The 22,428-nt window shown below is 28.5% G+C and overlaps 1 protein-coding gene across 3 annotated transcripts in view; it reads right to left on the bottom strand.

Annotated features, from left to right (window-relative positions):
- The window catches only part of LOC111625166 (E3 ubiquitin-protein ligase CBL-like), a 179,498-nt gene that overhangs the window by 45,459 nt on the left and 111,611 nt on the right, over positions 1 to 22,428 (bottom strand). For all 3 annotated transcript variants that reach the window (XM_023368218.1, XM_023368216.1, XM_023368217.1), the window contains one exon: positions 7,706 to 7,848. In XM_023368218.1, the coding sequence (XP_023223986.1) occupies positions 7,706 to 7,848 (143 nt within the window). The remainder of the gene's footprint in view (positions 1 to 7,705; positions 7,849 to 22,428) is intronic.

Raw genomic sequence — 22,428 nt, 5'->3', positions numbered from 1 at the left:
TATAAGGGTGCGGGAGATATGAGGCCGAAAGTAGTTGAAAGTGGCTTTCTATTTCGAACGTTTTGTTCGAATTTGTTCGAATTAAATTCGAACATAAAATTCGAATATTGGTTCGATTATAGAACGATTGTAAACGTTCCAGAAACGTTGAAAATAGTTCGTTTGACTAAATGTAAAAATTCTCTAATTAGTCTGGAAACGGGGGACCTAATTCTTGCATTTTGTGAAAACGGGTAAGATTAGCTATAATGTAATTATCTTAATCTTCACTATCGTTACTTTTTGCCCAGAAAAGCGGGTCCTTGCAGCTAGATTCTAGATTACTTAGAAAAACAGACTTTTATATATATATATAAAACTATATTACATACAAATAAAAACCCAGCGAAGCGGGTCCTTGCAGCTAATTATGACATAAATATCAAATATAATTTAAATTATCATTAATGTGAGTTGGTTGTGTCGGCAAAATCTAGTTCAAAAATGGAACGCCATTCCATAGACCAGTGTTTCTCAACCTCTAACGAATCTTTGCTCCTTCAATAAAACTGTTACATAGTATCGCCCCCCCTTCACTTCAAAATTCCAATGCCGAGGGCCAAGGCTAATTCCAAATTTGTACTGCATTGAATAGACTAGTGACTAGTACAGGCATGGCCAACATACGGCCTGTCTAATGAATTTATGTGGCCTGCGATCAATCTTTCAATATTAGCTACTCAAGTCTGAATAGCTTGACGAAAAATTCTGGTGCAAAAAAAAAAAAAAAAAAGGTCAATGAATCACTGCACGTTTACAGTTAACCCTCCATTACAAATCTTGTAAGTACAGCGTAGAGTGTTGATAAAGCATGATAATGTGAAAGATGTATCTGTAATCTCTATCTACAATTCAGTCTCTAAGGGTGACAGCACAACGAGATCTTGCACCACCTCAAAATTTTCCTAGGGCAGCCTCTGGTTTGGCCCATGGAAAAAGTTTTCTTTCCAATTCAGCCTGGGGGCAAAAACTGTTGGTCACCCCTGGACTAGTATAATGCTTTTTGTTTAATTATTGTACGATATAACAAATAAAATATCCAATTATTCTTAATATATTGTTTTACTATATCGCCCAGAAAATTGCTTTTCGCACCCCAAAATATAAATTGTTACTAACTGCCCCTTAAACGTGGAAAAACGCCCATATGGAGGCGATATTGCCCCCGTTGAGAAACACTGCCTTACACAGTGTGCCTTTTCCTTGAAATTAATAGTGACTCCCTGTTTAAGTGCTCGATAGATTTCAACTGCTTCCAGGCATTTAAGTTGTACTCTATCTGAAACCGTGTAACAATTTTATGGCTGCAGTTCATCCCACATGTCATCACTACCCACTTTTTGATCTCTGGTAAAAAGGGCCCAAATGCATTGTTTGGAGGAGAGAGAAAAAGAAAACAAATCGTCTTGGATAAAGTCCCTGGCAACACATGAATCCTCTTTCTTGAACTGTCATCTTTGGTCAAATCTCTCATGAAACAATATCTAAGTAAGGGGAACAGAAATATTCCACAGGAGGAATGAATAAAATTTATCACATATAACAGAAAGAACGCTTTCTAATATATATAGAGAAATCGCCAGGACTACTAAGATACATTAACATATTAACATGCTCTGACAATTTTTTCACTCATCAGAAATGATAAAAACAATATACATGACTCCTATTCTCCAGGGGTTTATGCAGTATCTGTTTTTAATGACCAAATCAACCGCTCATTATTATACATTGAAGCAATGGCAAGAGGTCTGGCCGTGAGGATGAAGGAGCATAAGAAAGAAGCTGTCAACTATGGCATTAGCAATTTATGCAGGTAGTGATGACATGTGGGATGAACTGCAGACATAAAATTGTTACACAGGGTTTCAGATAGAGTACAACTTAAATGCCTGGAAGCAGTTGAAATCTATCGAGCACTTAAACAGGGAGTCACTATTAATTTCAAGGAAACAGGCACACTGTCTACAGCATGGCATTCTATTTTTGAACAAGATTCCGCAGACACAAACAACTCGCATTAATGATAATTTAAATTATATTTGATATTTATGTCATAATAATTAATGTGAAATTAATTGATTATTTGTTTATCATTTAAATAATATACATATTTTGAAATTATATCCCAAACACAACATATAAATTTAAAATGCAATGTATTCTAATTATGTAGTCAATTGGAACATCTAAAAAAAAAAAACATTTGATTTTTGTTTTAGCTATTTTGTTCTATATCGTTTTTGCCTGATATCTATCAGGTAACCAAAAAAGTTCTGTCGTTTTTTGTTGAAAGAAAACAAACATAAAAATGTATAGGAAATAACACAATTTATTCATCAAAATAACCACCCTCACATTCAATAACCTGTTCCCAACGGGAAACAAGCTTATAAATTCCATTTTTATAAAAGTCACGATTTTTAGAGTTGAAAAACTTCCCTAATTCCGTTTCTATAACCTCTCTATTTCTAAACTGTCAATTTCGCAGATGATTATCTAGGCTTAAAAATAGGTGATAGTCAGAAGGGCTAATGTCAGGGAAATAAGGAGGGTGCAAAAGAGGTTCCCATCCAAGGGTCTGAATTGTGTCAGAGGTCACACGCGCAACATGATGTCTATAGCATTATTGTGTAGGAAAAGAACGCCTTTATGGTTCACTAAAGCTGGTGGTTTTTTCAAAAGTGATTGGTGAACTCAATGCAGTTGGTCACTGTAGACATTAGCAGTAATAGTCTGGCCAGATGGTATAAGTTCATAGTGAACAATTCCATTTGCAGTCCACCATATGCACAATATTGGCAGGTGCCAATTGATGAAGTATCCATTTACTGAGCTTGTAAACTTTCCCAAGACAATGCAAATGTAAACGGACAGTTTCATCACTTACGGAGAACCTTTGTGCTAACATCTGACAAGTTTGAGCAGAATATTCTTCGATTGCAGCCTGTAATTCAACATCATTCTCATGGCGCATCTTTAAGCGACTCATTGCCGGAAGAAAATTTTGTAAACCATCTTTGGGTGGTGTGAGTGCTAACAGAACCTTGTCCAAAAGCCTGGCATATTTTTTGAGCCATTTGCACAGCACTTGTTCCAAGTTTAAACTCATACAACATACAAGCACGAATTACAGAGTTTGGAGTACTCATCTTCAAGTCAATTTTTATAATATTAAGAGATAACCTTTCCACTTCTCTTTATATAAGGTGAGTCAGCATTAAATCTTGATTAACATATTGCTGGAATTTTAGTGTCATCTATTGTGTATTGCGTGTAACATTCTTTAAACTTTGTAGTTTCACAAAAAACGACAGAACTTTTTTGGTTACCTAATACTTTTATATAGACAAAAATGTTAGTAAATTTTTTTCTTTTCATAGTGCTGGTGTTGGTTTTGTTGTTGTGTGTTTATACAATCCTAGTTATTGGTATATTGATTTCCAATTTTCTGCAAGTGTTTTTCTGAATAAATTCTAAAAATAGATTTGGTAAATTTTATAGAAATAAAATACTTTTAATTAATCAATAATTTCTAATAATAAAGATAAAATAATTTTGATTTTATTTATAACTTTCAGATAAATTTAAATATATTATTAAAAATTTTTTAAACATGATTTTGAACATGAAAAAATAGCAATTATTATGATAAATTAACTATATTTTTATCATATATAAAGATTTCTAAATAACTGAATTTAAATTACTTAATGATAAAAAAAAATATTTTCCAAAAAAACTTTTATGAAAGTTCATTATTGTTTAATAATCTAATTTATTTTTAATAAATTTAGTTTTAAAAATTTTACTCAGAAATTATTTTGATAACTTTGAATAATTGTTATTTTTCTGAATTTTCTCATTAGAATTCTTATAAATACCAGCTTTTGCATTTCTGTCAGCAACATTAATTTATGGAATACTTATTTTATTGAAAGATTTCTTGATTTATTATATTTGTAAAAATTTTTTTAAAATTTTGACCATCTAATTATACTAGTATTTATAAAAGCATTTTGACAATTAGAAAATTTTAACTGTTACATTCTTTAATTAAAATTAATACTAAATTTATGGCTATTAATTCATATTTTGATCTAAATTTGCATATTATAATTGTTTTAAAATCATAATGATATAAATAATAGAATATTTGATAAACTTAATAAAAAGTTAATTAAAAGATATTTGTAATTTATATAGTAAAATAAAATTTTAAATATTAGTCTTAATTCTTTCAGATGAGTAACATAAAACAATATTTTGCACATAAAACAAATTTAAATATTAATAAAACTGACAAAGATAGCAAGATTGCAGAACAATTTACTGAAAATTAAACCATACTTATTCATAACTGTATAAATTTGATATTTGAGAAACTTAATAATCAAATAATATTGCATCCTGTTAAAAAAAACTACTGTAGAAGTAAAGCTTACCATCTCAGCTATCAAATAAAAGTTATCAGTTCCACTATTATGACTTAGCCTTGTTAGAGTTTTGTCTTGTAAATTCATATAAGTTTTGATGTTATAAAAATTGTAGTAACAGTTCACTACATCAAACAAATAAACACACTGTGTTCAGATTCTGAAAATTTTGTAAATACATGCAGAGCATAGGTAGTTAGGTAGTTAGAAAAGATTTTTTAATAAGAAAAAATTTAAATTTTTAAATATAAATATGATATCACTAAAATTTAAAGTGTGTAATAAAACTTTATTACCAAATAAAACCTGGATAAAATAATTCATTTAAAATAGTTGCAAATAGAAGATGATAAAAAATATATATATATATATATTTTTAGCATCTTCACATTTGTCCTACATCAATATTTTAAATAAAAAACTTTATTAATTAGAATAACTAAACATTTTATTTTAGTAATAAATATAAAATACTTTTACTATAAATTAGTACTTATACTTGTGAATACAGTTTCAAATTATGATGAAATGATGAAACTGACATAAAAAAGTGTAACTTCTAAAATGTTTTCATTGTAGTTTGCTTCAAGAATGATTTTTCATAAGGCTTTAATATATCATACAAATTTGTCTTTTTAGACTAATTTAAGAGAATATAAAACAATTTTTGAAAATTTAGCATATCATTTAAATTCCATATTGACATTATATCCCATCTTCATATTTTAATCATATGAATAAAAATGTAATCATCATCACTGTTAAGATGTTAAAGTGTTTCATTAAGTGTTTGATACAATGAAATTTTCAGATCATAAATAAGTTTTGAAAATACTTGAATATCTAAAAAAATACTTTGATTCCCTATTAAGGCTAATGATAATTATATTTTATTATTATTATTATTTAAGCACATAATAAAAGATTGAAATCTCTCTGAAAATCATTACTTACTTATAAAAATTATACATATCAGAAAATAGACTAAAAACCAGTAATCTTTCATTTTCAAATAAAATACTGTACTGAGATTCAAAAAATGTGAACAGTATATGTTTACAAAGGCAAATACTTTTTTAAGAACAAAACTCAGTAACATTATGTAAAAACACAGACAGACTATAATTGGCAGTAAACTTTTCCATTCATTTTCCTTAATTAGCAATTTCTTTGCATTTTTATATTTTCTCTTCCATCAGTTGAAGAAATTCCTGGATTCCTGGATAAAAACATCTAAATATATTCATTTGTTTTGCAAGCAAAATTTTATACTTTTATATAAGTATATTTGCTAAGTTATTAAATTAAAAACATTTTGAACATTAGCATAAAGTTAAAAGATTTTTTATTACTGGAAATTAAGTTTGTTTCTATAAAAAATTTCAAGTACAAATTTTGAACTATAAATCATACTTTTATAAATACTTGTTTGCCATTCAGAGTNAAATAAAATATATATATATATATATATTTTTAGCATCTTCACATTTGTCCTACACCAATATTTTAAATAAAAAACTTTATTAATTAGAATAACTAAACATTTTATTTTAGTAATAAATATAAAATACTTTTACTATAAATTAGTACTTATACTTGTGAATACAGTTTCAAATTATGATGAAATGATGAAACTGACATAAAAAAGTGTAACTTCTAAAATGTTTTCATTGTAGTTTGCTTCAAGAATGATTTTTCATAAGGCTTTAATATATCATACAAATTTGTCTTTTTAGACTAATTTAAGAGAATATAAAACAATTTTTGAAAATTTAGCATATCATTTAAATTCCATATTGACATTACATCCCATCTTCATATTTTAATCATATGAATAAAAATGTAATCATCATCACTGTTAAGATGTTAAAGTGTTTCATTAAGTGTTTGATACAATGAAATTTTCAGATCATAAATAAGTTTTGAAAATACTTGAATATCTAAAAAAATACTTTGATTCCCTATTAAGGCTAATGATAATTATATTTTATTATTATTATTATTTAAGCACATAATAAAAGATTGAAATCTCTCTGAAAATCATTACTTACTTATAAAAATTATACATATCAGAAAATAGACTAAAAACCAGTAATCTTTCATTTTCAAATAAAATACTGTACTGAGATTCAAAAAATGTGAACAGTATATGTTTACAAAGGCAAATACTTTTTTAAGAACAAAACTCAGTAACATTATGTAAAAACACAGACAGACTATAATTGGCAGTAAACTTTTCCATTCATTTTCCTTAATTAGCAATTTCTTTGCATTTTTATATTTTCTCTTCCATCAGTTGAAGAAATTCCTGGATTCCTGGATAAAAACATCTAAATATATTCATTTGTTTTGCAAGCAAAATTTTATACTTTTATATAAGTATATTTGCTAAGTTATTAAATTAAAAACATTTTGAACATTAGCATAAAGTTAAAAGATTTTTTATTACTGGAAATTAAGTTTGTTTCTATAAAAAATTTCAAGTACAAGTTTTGAACTATAAATCATACTTTTATAAATACTTGTTTGCCATTCAGAGTAAACATTAGAGACATATTTTCAAACAATGTAATATACTTTATGTATCCAGTTATTTATATTTGAATCTAAAAGAAAAAATATAATTCTTCCTCTAAAATTAACTCTTAACTTTTATTATTTATTTTAATATCATATTTTATATTATATTATTAAAAATTAAAATATTGGATAAAAGAGATTTCAAAATTTTTTAAATTTGCATGAAGCATTCCATTAATTAAAAGAGATGAATTGAGATTTTTATGGTCAAACAATCAGTCAAGTCAGGTCAAAAACAGTCAAACAATCTCTATTAATAGAACTTAAAAATAAAATAACTTAGATTAAAAAGATTTTCATTCATGTATTTATTTCATCACTTATAATAATATAGAATATATAAAAATAAAATTTTGAAAAATGTTTTTGCGTCTTATAATTAACTATTCTTTAAGTAGCTATATTTTATTTATGTTTTAGAAAGATTACTGTTTTTAGACTTTCCTTACTCACATGTCAGTTGATAATTGTCAAAAATTGCTTCTATGAGTAAAATTCATAAAATCAATACTTGAATAGGAAAAAATAGTTAAATTATCATAATACATTTGTAAGTATATAAATATATTTATTTATTTATTTATATATAATGTAGATATTTAAATTTCATATATAAGCCTAGTAGTATCATCTACACGTAATCATATTACCTTGGAGAAGTACCAGGTGATAACCCAGGAGTATTTGTTGGAGATGCTCGCCGTGGAGGAACAGGAGGAGGCCCAGAAATAGGTGGTCTACGAGTAGATTGTGGTGAGGCACGGGGTGAAACTAATGGAGATCTGCTATTTGACTGTAATTTTTAAATAAAAAATATAAACAAATTAAACTAAGTTAATTATTAACAAAATAATTTATAATTTTATTCTGTGTTAAATGATTACTAATATACTACTTTTGAAATAATTTTAAGTATTTAAAAAATTCATTAATGTATCTTAATATTAAATAAGATATATTAATTAATATACATTTTAATATTAGTTTGAAAACTATAAAATTAAATCATTAGATGCAAAATAAATGAGTATAAATGAATAACATAAATTACAAATACAGTGGGTGATTGGTTAACTAACAGATAGGATAACAAACACTTTCGCAAAAGATTTTTATGTTCTGACAACGAACACCCCACAGAACAAACACAAGAAGAAGTGACGTAAAATAATGAATACCGATTGGTCTTCGCTTGTCTTTGGGCAACAATTTGAAACTTTTCGAAGTGTGGGAGATGTCGACATTGACGCTCAAGCCGGTACATATGGATCGGATAATATTCCTCCGAACTTTGAAACTCTCCCTTGTAATTCCAGTCTTTTATTTTTCTGACAAAACAATTCTTTTATGTATTCGCGAGACTGTCAGGTAGGCACTCGTTAAGTTTTGCGTCTGTTTTTCTTTTCGAAAGATGAGAGTATAATAGCAAAGGTAGAGAGTGGGGTAGAAGATGCCTAATGTTGCTGGGCAGTATGGCATGAACAGGTCTACAGTAGGCCGCAGTTCAATCTTATTTAAGAAAGATACTATATAATCAAGAAGACTCAAGCAGCTAAAGGAGTAACAAAGATCACATCTGAAAAATAAAGAACATTGAAGAGTTCATAATGGAACCTGAAATAGATCTGATGACAGAAGAACACCAAGAAACTCGGCGAGATATGTTTTCTTCTAAAAAAGAGGATTAATGCCAATATCTGTTATTAAAGATCCTTTGAAGAAGTGGGAGAATGTCAGAACAATGGTCTTAGAATGGCATCCAAACCAGGTTGAGGCTTGGGGATTTCTACAATTGCAATGCTATTAATTACAAAAAATCCTGAAGAAGAGAGAAAAGCAATTGACATTAGACAGATTCTTTAACCCTTTCAAACGGAAAAAACATGACTAATAAAAACGCAAGACTGTGTATGTGTGTATTTTTATTATTACATATAAATAAACGTAGTAAGAAAGTATATATTTTTTATTTTTGGGGGTCTCCAGAACGAATTAATTAAATTCCCATTAAAACCTATGGTAAATCGATAATCGGTTAATGAACAATTCTGATAGTGAACAAAGTCTTGGAACAGATTATGTTCGTTAACTGATCACCCACTGTACTAACAAAACTTTTCAATTCTTCTTTATAAACTTAACACATTTGATCCTAGTTATATATAAAATTCAAAACTTTTAAATTTTAAATCCAAAATTCATTTAAGCAAAAATAATTTTATTGTGTATTATTTTTTAATACAATGAATAATAAAAAACTGTAAAAATGCATAATTGGTTACTAGTTGGTATGATAAGCACTCATTACAGATATTTATTTTTATCAATTTTGGGAATAAAAGTAATAGATTAGCTTACTGGTTATAATACAATAATATAATGCAAACATGTTTAAAACCAGAATATAATTTATTCACTGTAGGTGTTTTCAGCTTTGTTGAAGGGCCTTCTTCAGACTTTCAAAAGATAGCATAGTCAACAGAAATTAGGATCATTGAACATAGAATAATTGCAATAGTTACATTCAAACCAAATGGGACATCCTTCATAACCGGTTAAATTTAAACTACATGGAGTATCTTAACAACTGGCTACATTTAAGATTATTTACTATAAATTGTATAAACATAAACATAACATATACATAAAATCACATATATGAAAACCACAAGAATGCACTAAGACGGTATTTCATAGTCTCAAATGTGGCCAATCACTAAGACATTCCATATAGTTTAGATTCAACCAATTATGGAGAACATATCTGGTTTGAATGTAGCCATTACAATGATTCTTTAATTTTACTTTAAATTTATTCTATATTCTAGTTTCTGTTGAACTGTTATTTTTTGAAAGCCTGAAGAAAGCTGTTCAGCATGGCCAAAAACACTTGTGGTGAATAATTATTTTCTGGTTTTAAAGGTATTACAAATTAACTTGAAATTTAGCATATATGGTTTTGAAATATTTAATTATGTACTATAAAACTTCATTTTATCATATAATAAAATTTTTATTTAACACCAAACACTAACAATATCCTCAAAACCTATTACCAGTGTCTTCTCCCACAACGACTCACAACAAAAAAAAATTTTTTTCTTATTGTGAGTCATCATGGGAGAACACACCGGTAACAGGTTTTGAGGATATTGTTAATTTACTACACTCCAGTATTGAGTAAGTGATTTTTTAACACCAAACACTATAGTGCTATCAGTTATTACAATATTATATTAACTTCAAACAGTACAAAAACAAAACTATCCAATACATAGAATAGACAGGATGTATACAAAAACATTGCATCTTGCTTCTGCTACATATTAGCTAAATATAGGTAATTGGTAGTAGACTATTCAATGGCACAGTATCATATATACTATTCAATGGCACAGTGGTCATATAGTCAACTCCCTTTCTCATGGAGCCAAATCCTATTTCAGATCCTATGAAAAATAAAGGCATATTTTAAATTACAAAATCAGTGTGTTTCAAAATTAGTTCAAAACGTTTTTTGTTTGATTAAAATACTTTAAAGAAGAAGTAGCTGAACACTCAAAAAATTGAATCCAGAAACCATGTGAAGCTTCTTTGCATGGCCTTGCATGCTTTCATGTACAGTACTTGTATTTAGCAAATGCATAGCAGAAGTAAGATATAGCCTGATGCAATATTTTTGTCTAGAATCAAGTAAATGCAGAAAAATTTATTTGATTCTAAGACACACCATAAATTTGAAATCAAATTTTAAAATATTTTTATGGAGAAAAAAATGATTATTGTGAGATAAATGTCTCAATTCAGGAAACAATGAAAATTCCATTCTGTCTCAAAGATTTAGCTCTTAATAATTATAGTGATTTAAGTTTTTTTTATTTATATATGATTATCTNAGGCGGACGAATGACAATGGGAATTTATAGCTCTACAATTTTTTCAAATTGTAACCCAATTAACTATAGAAATTCTTATGTTGCACTTATTTTGCAAATAATAAAATCTATTAAAACAAGAATTTTTTAATAGTTTAAATGAAGGAGAAATGAATTCACTATGTATAATGTGCAGAATATTTAATATATTTGCAGAATATATAAAAAATCTTTATGCATATTTATGAAAATATTCTTGTACATACAGTATGTATAACACTTTTAAACAAAAATTTTGTTACAGCTACAAATAGAAATTATAACCTCAAGCAGAATGTAATAAAAAACTGAAAAACCTTACACAAAAAAAAATTTCATAATTTTTTTTAAAATTAAATATTTGTTTCAAAATATATTAAGTAGAAATTATTTTGTGTTTATTTCAATTATCATGTTTATTATTTTAATAAAAATAATATTTGTAAATATTTTCATTAGGTATTTAAGCTTTGAAATATGTATATGAAAAAAATATAATGTTTGTTATAGGCAAATTGTATTTCTTAATATTAATTTATCATTAATTGGAAATCTCAATCTAATTCAGGATGAAAACTCTTATGGAAAATTCACAAAACTTTTTAAAAATTCATTACTTAAATATTTTCATAACAAAGCTGTATCATTTTCAAAAGTGTTCTGCTTGGAATCACTATCAAATTTATAAATTATTTGTTTGTTCTATTGTTAATGAGTTGCTAAACTGTGTTCAAAAAATCAATTCAGAAGCATAATTAAAATTACAGTTTGATTTTATATATTAAAGGTTCTTGTCTTAACATACTTTATTAAAGATAAATAAATATTTATATGAAAAGAAATTATTAAATAAATAATTTTTCATAATGTAGTTATTTTAATTGTTTAAATTTGGTGAATATATGTATAATTGGATGTGTGTTTCTAAATCCCAATATATACCAGTATGAATTTCTTGAAAAAATTAGTCTAAATACTTCAGCTTTTAATTTCTATTTGTTAATTAAATTATTAATAACTAAAAATAATAATATAAAGTATGCAGATGCTTTGGAAGATGAAATGATTTTTATTTCTAAACATTTAAGTAATGAATATTAAAATTTAAGATATTGTTAGAGCTGGTGATGACTTATTACTAGGTGATTAATTTTGAAAAATTTAAGAATGCCTAATACAATTAATTTAAAGAACTATTTTAAAGTATTTATTTAATGAAACTATTTAACATAATTTTTAGGTAGTTAACAATCATTGTATCTATATGTATTTGAAATGAAACTGTTAGATGTTAGATTTCATACAAATTGATCTTCAGAAAATCAGAGGATTGTATGTGTTAAAGATGTAAAAATTTGAATGAAATTGTAACATAATTTTAAAACTTGAGATTTAACAAATTATAGATTAAAAAATATGTTGAATTTTAAATTATATTTTATCAACCTGTTTAACTTTGAAATGAAATAAATTTAAAATATGTAAAAACAAGTTCTGAAATATTTATATAGCCATTCAATTTTTGTCAACAATCTGTTGTTAAATTTATAGTAAGTAAAAAAAAAACAAAAATTGAAATTTTTTTTTTTATATTTGAAATTTTTTGTTTCTTTTATTCAATGTAACAACACTTTTTTTTAGTTATTTATAGAAACCAGAAGAAAACAATACTTCCAACTTCCTGAAAATATTTGTATAGAAACTGAAGAATGTTAGTTTTTCCTTTTGAATTTATGTTTTATACATATGTGAGACAATAAATTAATAACTTTAGACAGTCAAATGTTTCTCAAAAATTAAAGATATTTTTTATTTTGATAATTAAGTTACTAAAAAGTAAAGAATATTGATACAGTCAATATTGAAATGGAAAAAGTTTATTGTAAATTAATAGCAGAATTAATTATTATTATATATATAGATCACATATATATATATGGGCATAGGAGTTAGCACTGTGAGTAACCATGAATGGTTATATCAAAGATTTAAATGTCTAGAATCAAAGAATCACTTGTAGGTCTGTGCAATGTCTTTTTCTTTGTACAAGAAAATTTGTAACTCTACTGCTGTATGATGTCACAGGAATGTGAAAAACTAACATTACAAGTTCAAAATAACATAATAAAGGATTTACAACAAATCTTCTTTGTGCAATGGCTTCACTGAAAAAGAATAGAACATTCAGATAGTGTTCCAATACATTGCTTTCTTACTCTAGGAAAAGCATTAGACAAAAAGAGTTAATGTTCATTTCTTTTATAAGCATTTGCAAATCTGGTTTGTTCTTCTAGACAATTAAAATATCATCCACATACTTAGTATATAAGCTGGGTGATATGTAGAAGGACTCTGTTTTCAAGTGTTCTTACAATAATTTCACATGGTATTCCTGAGAACTGCCCATTGATACACCATGCTTCAACCAAATGCATGATCCCCACCAAAATAACATAAGAGAATATAAGTAAAGATATTTGTATACTGTACCATGAGAAGGTACAGTACACAAATACTCTGTACTCTACCTAGTTGGAAGTATACACTTTACCCAGGCTTTGAGGCAGTCATGCATGCCACTGCCTTACTCATCAAAGAGGACTTCACTGCGCAGCAGGTTTTGGAGATTTGTGAAGTCTTACTCTTTATCACAGAACACAATTACTTTAGCTTCAATGGGAAGATGTACCTACAAAAACAAAGTGTCCCAATGGGTTCTCCACTGTCTGCTATATTAGTGAAATTGGTCATGAGACATGTGGAGCACAGGGTCTTTAGTTTTCTCATAGTAGCTTACTCATTGGTATATTTGAGATACGTAGACATTCTTTTGGCATGGCAGGAAGCAGAGAACTCTTTCCTGGCATTAGAACATTACCTCACCAGCATATACCCATCCATCAGTTTCACCTGGGAAAAAGAAATTGGGGGAAAAATTGCCTTTTTTAGACCTGCACATCTTCAAATCCCAGGGAAATTTGGTTTTCTCTTATCTTCCACAAGTTTGGTAATATTCTCTCCATAATACCCACCACTGCCTACCAGCCACAACAGTACGTTAACGCAGCCATAGCCCCCTTAATCAGAAGGGCCTTTTTAGTAACTTCCACACAACACCTTATCAACACTGAGCTAGAGGCCATTCGCACAGCGGTATGCTCATATGATCCTGCCACATACAACCATATTCAAAACAGAGTTAAACAGTCTCTCTTCCCTGCCAATACTTTGCAGAGGCCAAGGGACTGGACAGTACTCTGTCCTTCCCTCCCATTTTGTGGCTGCCTCACAGCCCGGATTTGCTGGATATTTAGGCAAAATACATTTCTCTTACCCATAGCCCCACGCCAAAGTCTGAGAAGACCCTTATGTAACGACAGGGATGCTGTTTCCATCCTGGAAAAATTGGGTATATATTCCATTCCCTTGCAAAACCCAATATGAAGGCTATACACCTGTTATATAGGCGCGACCACCAGAATGCTGGCCAATCGCCTATCTGAGCATCACCATTCTGTCGCGGTGGAGAATTGTCATACCAAACTATCCACATTGGTGGTGCAGCACCACCACACACTGCTTTGGAACTGGGTGGTGATACTCAGACGTTGTGAGGAAGGGGCCTGGTCCTCACCATGCTGCTGTCTCCTTGCAACTCCCCCACCCTCAAATTACCCAAAGTTTGGATTAATTTGTACAAACGGTTAAAAAACAAAAACATTAGTTCTGCATCTACCCCCCCATCTCCACTGCAAATTAAGGTGCATGCACATCGATATTATGCATGTTTCAAATTAATGTTTTAAATTTACTTATTCTTAATGTTATGTTATGTTCCAAATGGCTAAATACCATTATCGTTTAAATTTAAACCTGTTCGAAATCTGTTCGTTTTTAATTACTGCTTGAGGATGACGTTCATATCTACGTCAAAAGTGCTAGCCAGAAATAAAATATTTCTTAAAAAGCTCCTTAATGCCTTTGGTGTGAATTTTCGCTTGAGTTAGAATAAAGTGCTTTCCTCAAATCTAATACCTGAGGTATGGAGTGACCAATCTTAACGAACAAGACTGATCACTAAAGTGTTTGCAAGTATTACTGCATCAAAATGTAGTACCAATGGATATAAAGATACCACATCAATCTTATAAAATCAATACTTGTGGGCATGGAGGAAAGATCTTTAGTGATGCCTGTCTTGGCATTGAGTGCAGAACTAGTTACAAGGCATTAAAGAAGAAATATGCTTTGCAAAAGCCTTTTCTAAGTAATATGTTGGATGGGACCATTTGTTAACTAGCAGGCACAGTGGCCATTCCGGCTTGTGTATCTTGGCCTCAAAAAACAGTCTAGGACATGCCACATTTGAAGGAATATTAAGAGGACCTAGAAAAGAGGCTACCACTCATGGAAGTGCACACATCCTCCAAGTCTTTCTTAGGACAGTCACTGCTGGGTCTTTCTGTAAACTTACAGAACCAGAATGTTCTAGAAACTCATTGGTTCTAGCCAGAAAATCATCACTCTTACAAATAACACTTCTTGTCCTTGTTTAAAGTTATTAGTTTCAGATAAGGACAAGAAGTTTGTTATTGAATATTCAAACATCTTGCGTCCTTTGCATAAAGCAATTTGTGGTGAGAAAACTCATGGATTTTGCACCACAATAATGCAGCTGCTCATAATGCTCTTGTTCGTGAATTTTTGGCCAAAAATTCAACAAATCAGTTTCACAAGCTCCCTATTCATCTGATATGGTACTGTGTGACTTTTTCCTGTTTCCATGACTAAAATTTCAGCTTTGTGCACACTGCTTTTGAGTTGATTGATGTCATAAAACACTGCTGTGAGTCGAAAGAAGTTTCATGAAAATGAATATTTAAGCCTAAACAATTAAATTCAGTTATTACTAAAGAATTTTTTTTTTGTTTTACACTGTAGATATGTAAGAATATTAAGATGATGATTACAGAATTTGATATGAAGATTGGCTTAGGTGAAAATGAATATTCTACAGTTGGACTTATCAATGACTTACACAATTATAAAGCAAAAAGTCACATATTATAAAATGGAACTTTTTGATTGGACACTGTTTAAAGTTTAAGATGTGTTCTGACAACTCGTATGTAATTTTGATTTTAAAATCTACTATACAATAAGATTTTATGATGTTCTATGTAAAAAGTTTTGTCAATTGATCATATAAAGCATTGCTCGTTTATCATAGGTTATCATAGGTGAAAACAGTAATCATGTTGCAGAGTAACTGACCATGAGGAGATGTACAAATTTGTACATACAGATACATTAAATTTACTAATTGTAGCTGTATATTTTTTCAGTTAATGGTTGTCTCTTTAATCCAAAAAATATATCTCTCGGTAGACTATCTTACAGCAAGTCAGGTCCAGAAACTCTTTTATTGTATTTCCAATTCATATTCATTTCGAACTGGTTTCATTTTCCAGTTCTTCTTCAGTGCTCTATAATTACAATTACAGAATTATTAGAGATATTCAGTGCTCTAGAATTACAGTTACAGAATTATAATTACAGATATTGAGTTTACAAAAATACAAATTAAAATTAAAATGCATAGAGGTGTCAAATAACACAATGGAAACATTATTACTAGTACCTTTAAGAACTTTACACACTTCTTTTTCCCAAGTTACATTCATATGGTACTTGTATTTATCATATGAAATTATCCTTCTTTGTGTAAACTGTAAATTTCAGATTAAAGAGACAGCCATTCACATACAGATACATTTATAAGCATGATAAATTTTGATTTTTGCCAATGTAAATTTAATTTTACAATATATAATTACAGAATTAATTTAGATTTAATTGTCACACTTAAATGTAATTTTTCACAATAGTTTATATAATGTTTCCTAATAAGTTTATAATATAATATATATATCTCATATTTTCAAAATATGATAAAGTTTTACTGTAGCAAAGTTATATTCAAAATGAAGATTGCATATTTAATTGAAAATATTCTAGGAGATTCAAAAAACCAAATTTTAAAAAGTTTAATCAAGTGTAACTTGATATGAAAATTATTAATTTTTTTAAATTGAACATTTTTAGAAAAGGGACAAAAAAGAAATTTGTGAATATGAAAGAAGCTATTAATGAATACACAAGAGAAAGGTTATTATAAATTCAGAAATATAGAAATAGTTTAATATTAAGCTGATAAGGACTGAAAATATAACTATTGTCATAGTTATAAAAGTGGGAAAGATATTCTAGGAGAGAAGCTGAAATATGAGGATAGGGAAAACCCTGAAGGATCACAAGAGAAGTTTATAAAATGAAACTAAGAGAAAAGATCTGAAAAATATACACAGAATACTCATTGTTAATTCAATTCTGTATTTAAGATTGACAAGTACTTGGATTTATCTACTCCAACTAAACACGATGAATATTCTAATTATATAATTTTAACTATAAATTAGGATGCTATTAAAATTCTACAAAAAAAAAAAAATTTGTCCAATGGATATATTCTTAGTGGACAATAATAGTATACAAGAAAAGAAATGCAGGTCATAGTTAAAATGAAAGATACTAGAAAAACATACATTATAAACAATAACAGTTTAAAATTACCTTTATTGTAAGAATCAAAGAATTGTATAAGAGATTTTTCTCTAAAAATAGTTAATGTACAATAAAATTTATTATAATTATATAAGATGCTATTAACTCTTTACAGAAAAAAAAATTAGAGTTAATATCTAAATTTTCTTTGAATGAATTAAAACCTATTTATATTTAGTTAAATATTTCAGACTTTTATATTTAAAGTATTTGAATTATTGTTTACAAATTTTTAAATATTTTTATGAAATATTTGCAATTAGATTAATAATGTCAAGATGTATTTCATCTCATTTAATTAAACCAAATAGATCATCATAATATATTGAAAATACTAAAAGAAAAACTATTTTTATTTTGGAATATAAACAATTATATGAAGATATTAATATAAAATCCATCCAATAAACAAAGCATTAATATAAATATATTCCACTAACCTTATAATGCTTTGCAGTTATTTTTGGAATATAACACAAACATTTTTGGTCCACTCTAGGATCTTCAGATGGAGTTTTAGAAAAAACTTTTTCTGGTGTGATCAGACTTTGATTTAGCCTCCGATGCATTCTAATTTTGAATGCTTTTATTTTCAAATTTACCTTTTTAAAATTTTAAATTTCTAAAAATGTGCACCTGTGTTGGCTGTTATAATGTCAGATCATACATAGCCTGCCATGCCTTTGAGAGTTGTTTTTTGTCCTTAAAATTGATTGAAAGGCTAAATCAAAGGACAAAAAAACAACTCTCAAAGGCATGGCAGGCTATGTATGATCTGACATTATAACAGCCAACACAGGTGCACATTTTTAGAAATTTAAAATTTTAAAAAGGTAAATTTGAAAATAAAAGCATTCAAAATTAGAATGCATCGGAGGCTAAATCAAAGTCTGATCACACCAGAAAAAGTTTTTTCTAAAACTCCATCTGAAGAAGATCCTAGAGTGGACCAAAAATGTTTGTGTTATATTCCAAAAATAACTGCAAAGCATTATAAGGTTAGTGGAATATATTTATATTAATGCTTTGTTTATTGGATGGATTTTATATTAATATCTTCATATAATTGTTTATATTCCAAAATAAAAATAGTTTTTCTTTTAGTATTTTCAATATATTATGATGATCTATTTGGTTTAATTAAATGAGATGAAATACATCTTGACATTATTAATCTAATTGCAAATATTTCATAAAAATATTTAAAAATTTGTAAACAATAATTCAAATACTTTAAATATAAAAGTCTGAAATATTTAACTAAATATAAATAGGTTTTAATTCATTCAAAGAAAATTTAGATATTAACTCTAATTTTTTTTTCTGTAAAGAGTTAATAGCATCTTATATAATTATAATAAATTTTATTGTACATTAACTATTTTTAGAGAAAAATCTCTTATACAATTCTTTGATTCTTACAATAAAGGTAATTTTAAACTGTTATTGTTTATAATGTATGTTTTTCTAGTATCTTTCATTTTAACTATGACCTGCATTTCTTTTCTTGTATACTATTATTGTCCACTAAGAATATATCCATTGGACAAATTTTTTTTTTTTTGTAGAATTTTAATAGCATCCTAATTTATAGTTAAAATTATATAATTAGAATATTCATCGTGTTTAGTTGGAGTAGATAAATCCAAGTACTTGTCAATCTTAAATACAGAATTGAATTAACAATGAGTATTCTGTGTATATTTTTCAGATCTTTTCTCTTAGTTTCATTTTATAAACTTCTCTTGTGATCCTTCAGGGTTTTCCCTATCCTCATATTTCAGCTTCTCTCCTAGAATATCTTTCCCACTTTTATAACTATGACAATAGTTATATTTTCAGTCCTTATCAGCTTAATATTAAACTATTTCTATATTTCTGAATTTATAATAACCTTTCTCTTGTGTATTCATTAATAGCTTCTTTCATATTCACAAATTTCTTTTTTGTCCCTTTTCTAAAAATGTTCAATTTAAAAAAATTAATAATTTTCATATCAAGTTACACTTGATTAAACTTTTTAAAATTTGGTTTTTTGAATCTCCTAGAATATTTTCAATTAAATATGCAATCTTCATTTTGAATATAACTTTGCTACAGTAAAACTTTATCATATTTTGAAAATATGAGATATATATATTATATTATAAACTTATTAGGAAACATTATATAAACTATTGTGAAAAATTACATTTAAGTGTGACAATTAAATCTAAATTAATTCTGTAATTATATATTGTAAAATTAAATTTACATTGGCAAAAATCAAAATTTATCATGCTTATAAATGTATCTGTATGTGAATGGCTGTCTCTTTAATCTGAAATTTACAGTTTACACAAAGAAGGATAATTTCATATGATAAATACAAGTACCATATGAATGTAACTTGGGAAAAAGAAGTGTGTAAAGTTCTTAAAGGTACTAGTAATAATGTTTCCATTGTGTTATTTGACACCTCTATGCATTTTAATTTTAATTTGTATTTTTGTAAACTCAATATCTGTAATTATAATTCTGTAACTGTAATTCTAGAGCACTGAATATCTCTAATAATTCTGTAATTGTAATTATAGAGCACTGAAGAAGAACTGGAAAATGAAACCAGTTCGAAATGAATATGAATTGGAAATACAATAAAAGAGTTTCTGGACCTGACTTGCTGTAAGATAGTCTACCGAGAGATATATTTTTTGGATTAAAGAGACAACCATTAACTGAAAAAATATACAGCTACAATTAGTAAATTTAATGTATCTGTATGTACAAATTTGTACATCTCCTCATGGTCAGTTACTCTGCAACATGATTACTGTTTTCACCTATGATAACCTATGATAAACGAGCAATGCTTTATATGATCAATTGACAAAACTTTTTACATAGAACATCATAAAATCTTATTGTATAGTAGATTTTAAAATCAAAATTACATACGAGTTGTCAGAACACATCTTAAACTTTAAACAGTGTCCAATCAAAAAGTTCCATTTTATAATATGTGACTTTTTGCTTTATAATTGTGTAAGTCATTGATAAGTCCAACTGTAGAATATTCATTTTCACCTAAGCCAATCTTCATATCAAATTCTGTAATCATCATCTTAATATTCTTACATATCTACAGTGTAAAACAAAAAAAAAAATTCTTTAGTAATAACTGAATTTAATTGTTTAGGCTTAAATATTCATTTTCATGAAACTTCTTTCGACTCACAGCAGTGTTTTATGACATCAATCAACTCAAAAGCAGTGTGCACAAAGCTGAAATTTTAGTCATGGAAACAGGAAAAAGTCACACAGTACCATATCAGATGAATAGGGAGCTTGTGAAACTGATTTGTTGAATTTTTGGCCAAAAATTCACGAACAAGAGCATTATGAGCAGCTGCATTATTGTGGTGCAAAATCCATGAGTTTTCTCACCACAAATTGCTTTATGCAAAGGACGCAAGATGTTTGAATATTCAATAACAAACTTCTTGTCCTTATCTGAAACTAATAACTTTAAACAAGGACAAGAAGTGTTATTTGTAAGAGTGATGATTTTCTGGCTAGAACCAATGAGTTTCTAGAACATTCTGGTTCTGTAAGTTTACAGAAAGACCCAGCAGTGACTGTCCTAAGAAAGACTTGGAGGATGTGTGCACTTCCATGAGTGGTAGCCTCTTTTCTAGGTCCTCTTAATATTCCTTCAAATGTGGCATGTCCTAGACTGTTTTTTGAGGCCAAGATACACAAGCCGGAATGGCCACTGTGCCTGCTAGTTAACAAATGGTCCCATCCAACATATTACTTAGAAAAGGCTTTTGCAAAGCATATTTCTTCTTTAATGCCTTGTAACTAGTTCTGCACTCAATGCCAAGACAGGCATCACTAAAGATCTTTCCTCCATGCCCACAAGTATTGATTTTATAAGATTGATGTGGTATCTTTATATCCATTGGTACTACATTTTGATGCAGTAATACTTGCAAACACTTTAGTGATCAGTCTTGTTCGTTAAGATTGGTCACTCCATACCTCAGATATTAGATTTGAGGAAAGCACTTTATTCTAACTCAAGCGAAAATTCACACCAAAGGCATTAAGGAGCTTTTTAAGAAATATTTTATTTCTGGCTAGCACTTTTGACGTAGATATGAACGTCATCCTCAAGCAGTAATTAAAAACGAACAGATTTCGAACAGGTTTAAATTTAAACGATAATGGTATTTAGCCATTTGGAACATAACATAACATTAAGAATAAGTAAATTTAAAACATTAATTTGAAACATGCATAATATCGATGTGCATGCACCTTAATTTGCAGTGGAGATGGGGGGGTAGATGCAGAACTAATGTTTTTGTTTTTTAACCGTTTGTACAAATTAATCCAAACTTTGGGTAATTTGAGGGTGGGGGAGTTGCAAGGAGACAGCAGCATGGTGAGGACCAGGCCCCTTCCTCACAACGTCTGAGTATCACCACCCAGTTCCAAAGCAGTGTGTGGTGGTGCTGCACCACCAATGTGGATAGTTTGGTATGACAATTCTCCACCGCGACAGAATGGTGATGCTCAGATAGGCGATTGGCCAGCATTCTGGTGGTCGCGCCTATATAACAGGTGTATAGCCTTCATATTGGGTTTTGCAAGGGAATGGAATATATACCCAATTTTTCCAGGATGGAAACAGCATCCCTGTCGTTACATAAGGGTCTTCTCAGACTTTGGCGTGGGGCTATGGGTAAGAGAAATGTATTTTGCCTAAATATCCAGCAAATCCGGGCTGTGAGGCAGCCACAAAATGGGAGGGAAGGACAGAGTACTGTCCAGTCCCTTGGCCTCTGCAA

This window comes from Centruroides sculpturatus, unplaced genomic scaffold, assembly GCF_000671375.1.
Source record: "Centruroides sculpturatus isolate CEXI.00-Female unplaced genomic scaffold, Cexi_2.0 scaffold258, whole genome shotgun sequence".
In the NCBI taxonomy this organism is placed as follows: domain Eukaryota; kingdom Metazoa; phylum Arthropoda; class Arachnida; order Scorpiones; family Buthidae; genus Centruroides; species Centruroides sculpturatus.
Note: the sequence above shows the minus strand (reverse complement) of the source record. Positions and strands in the feature narration are given on the sequence as shown.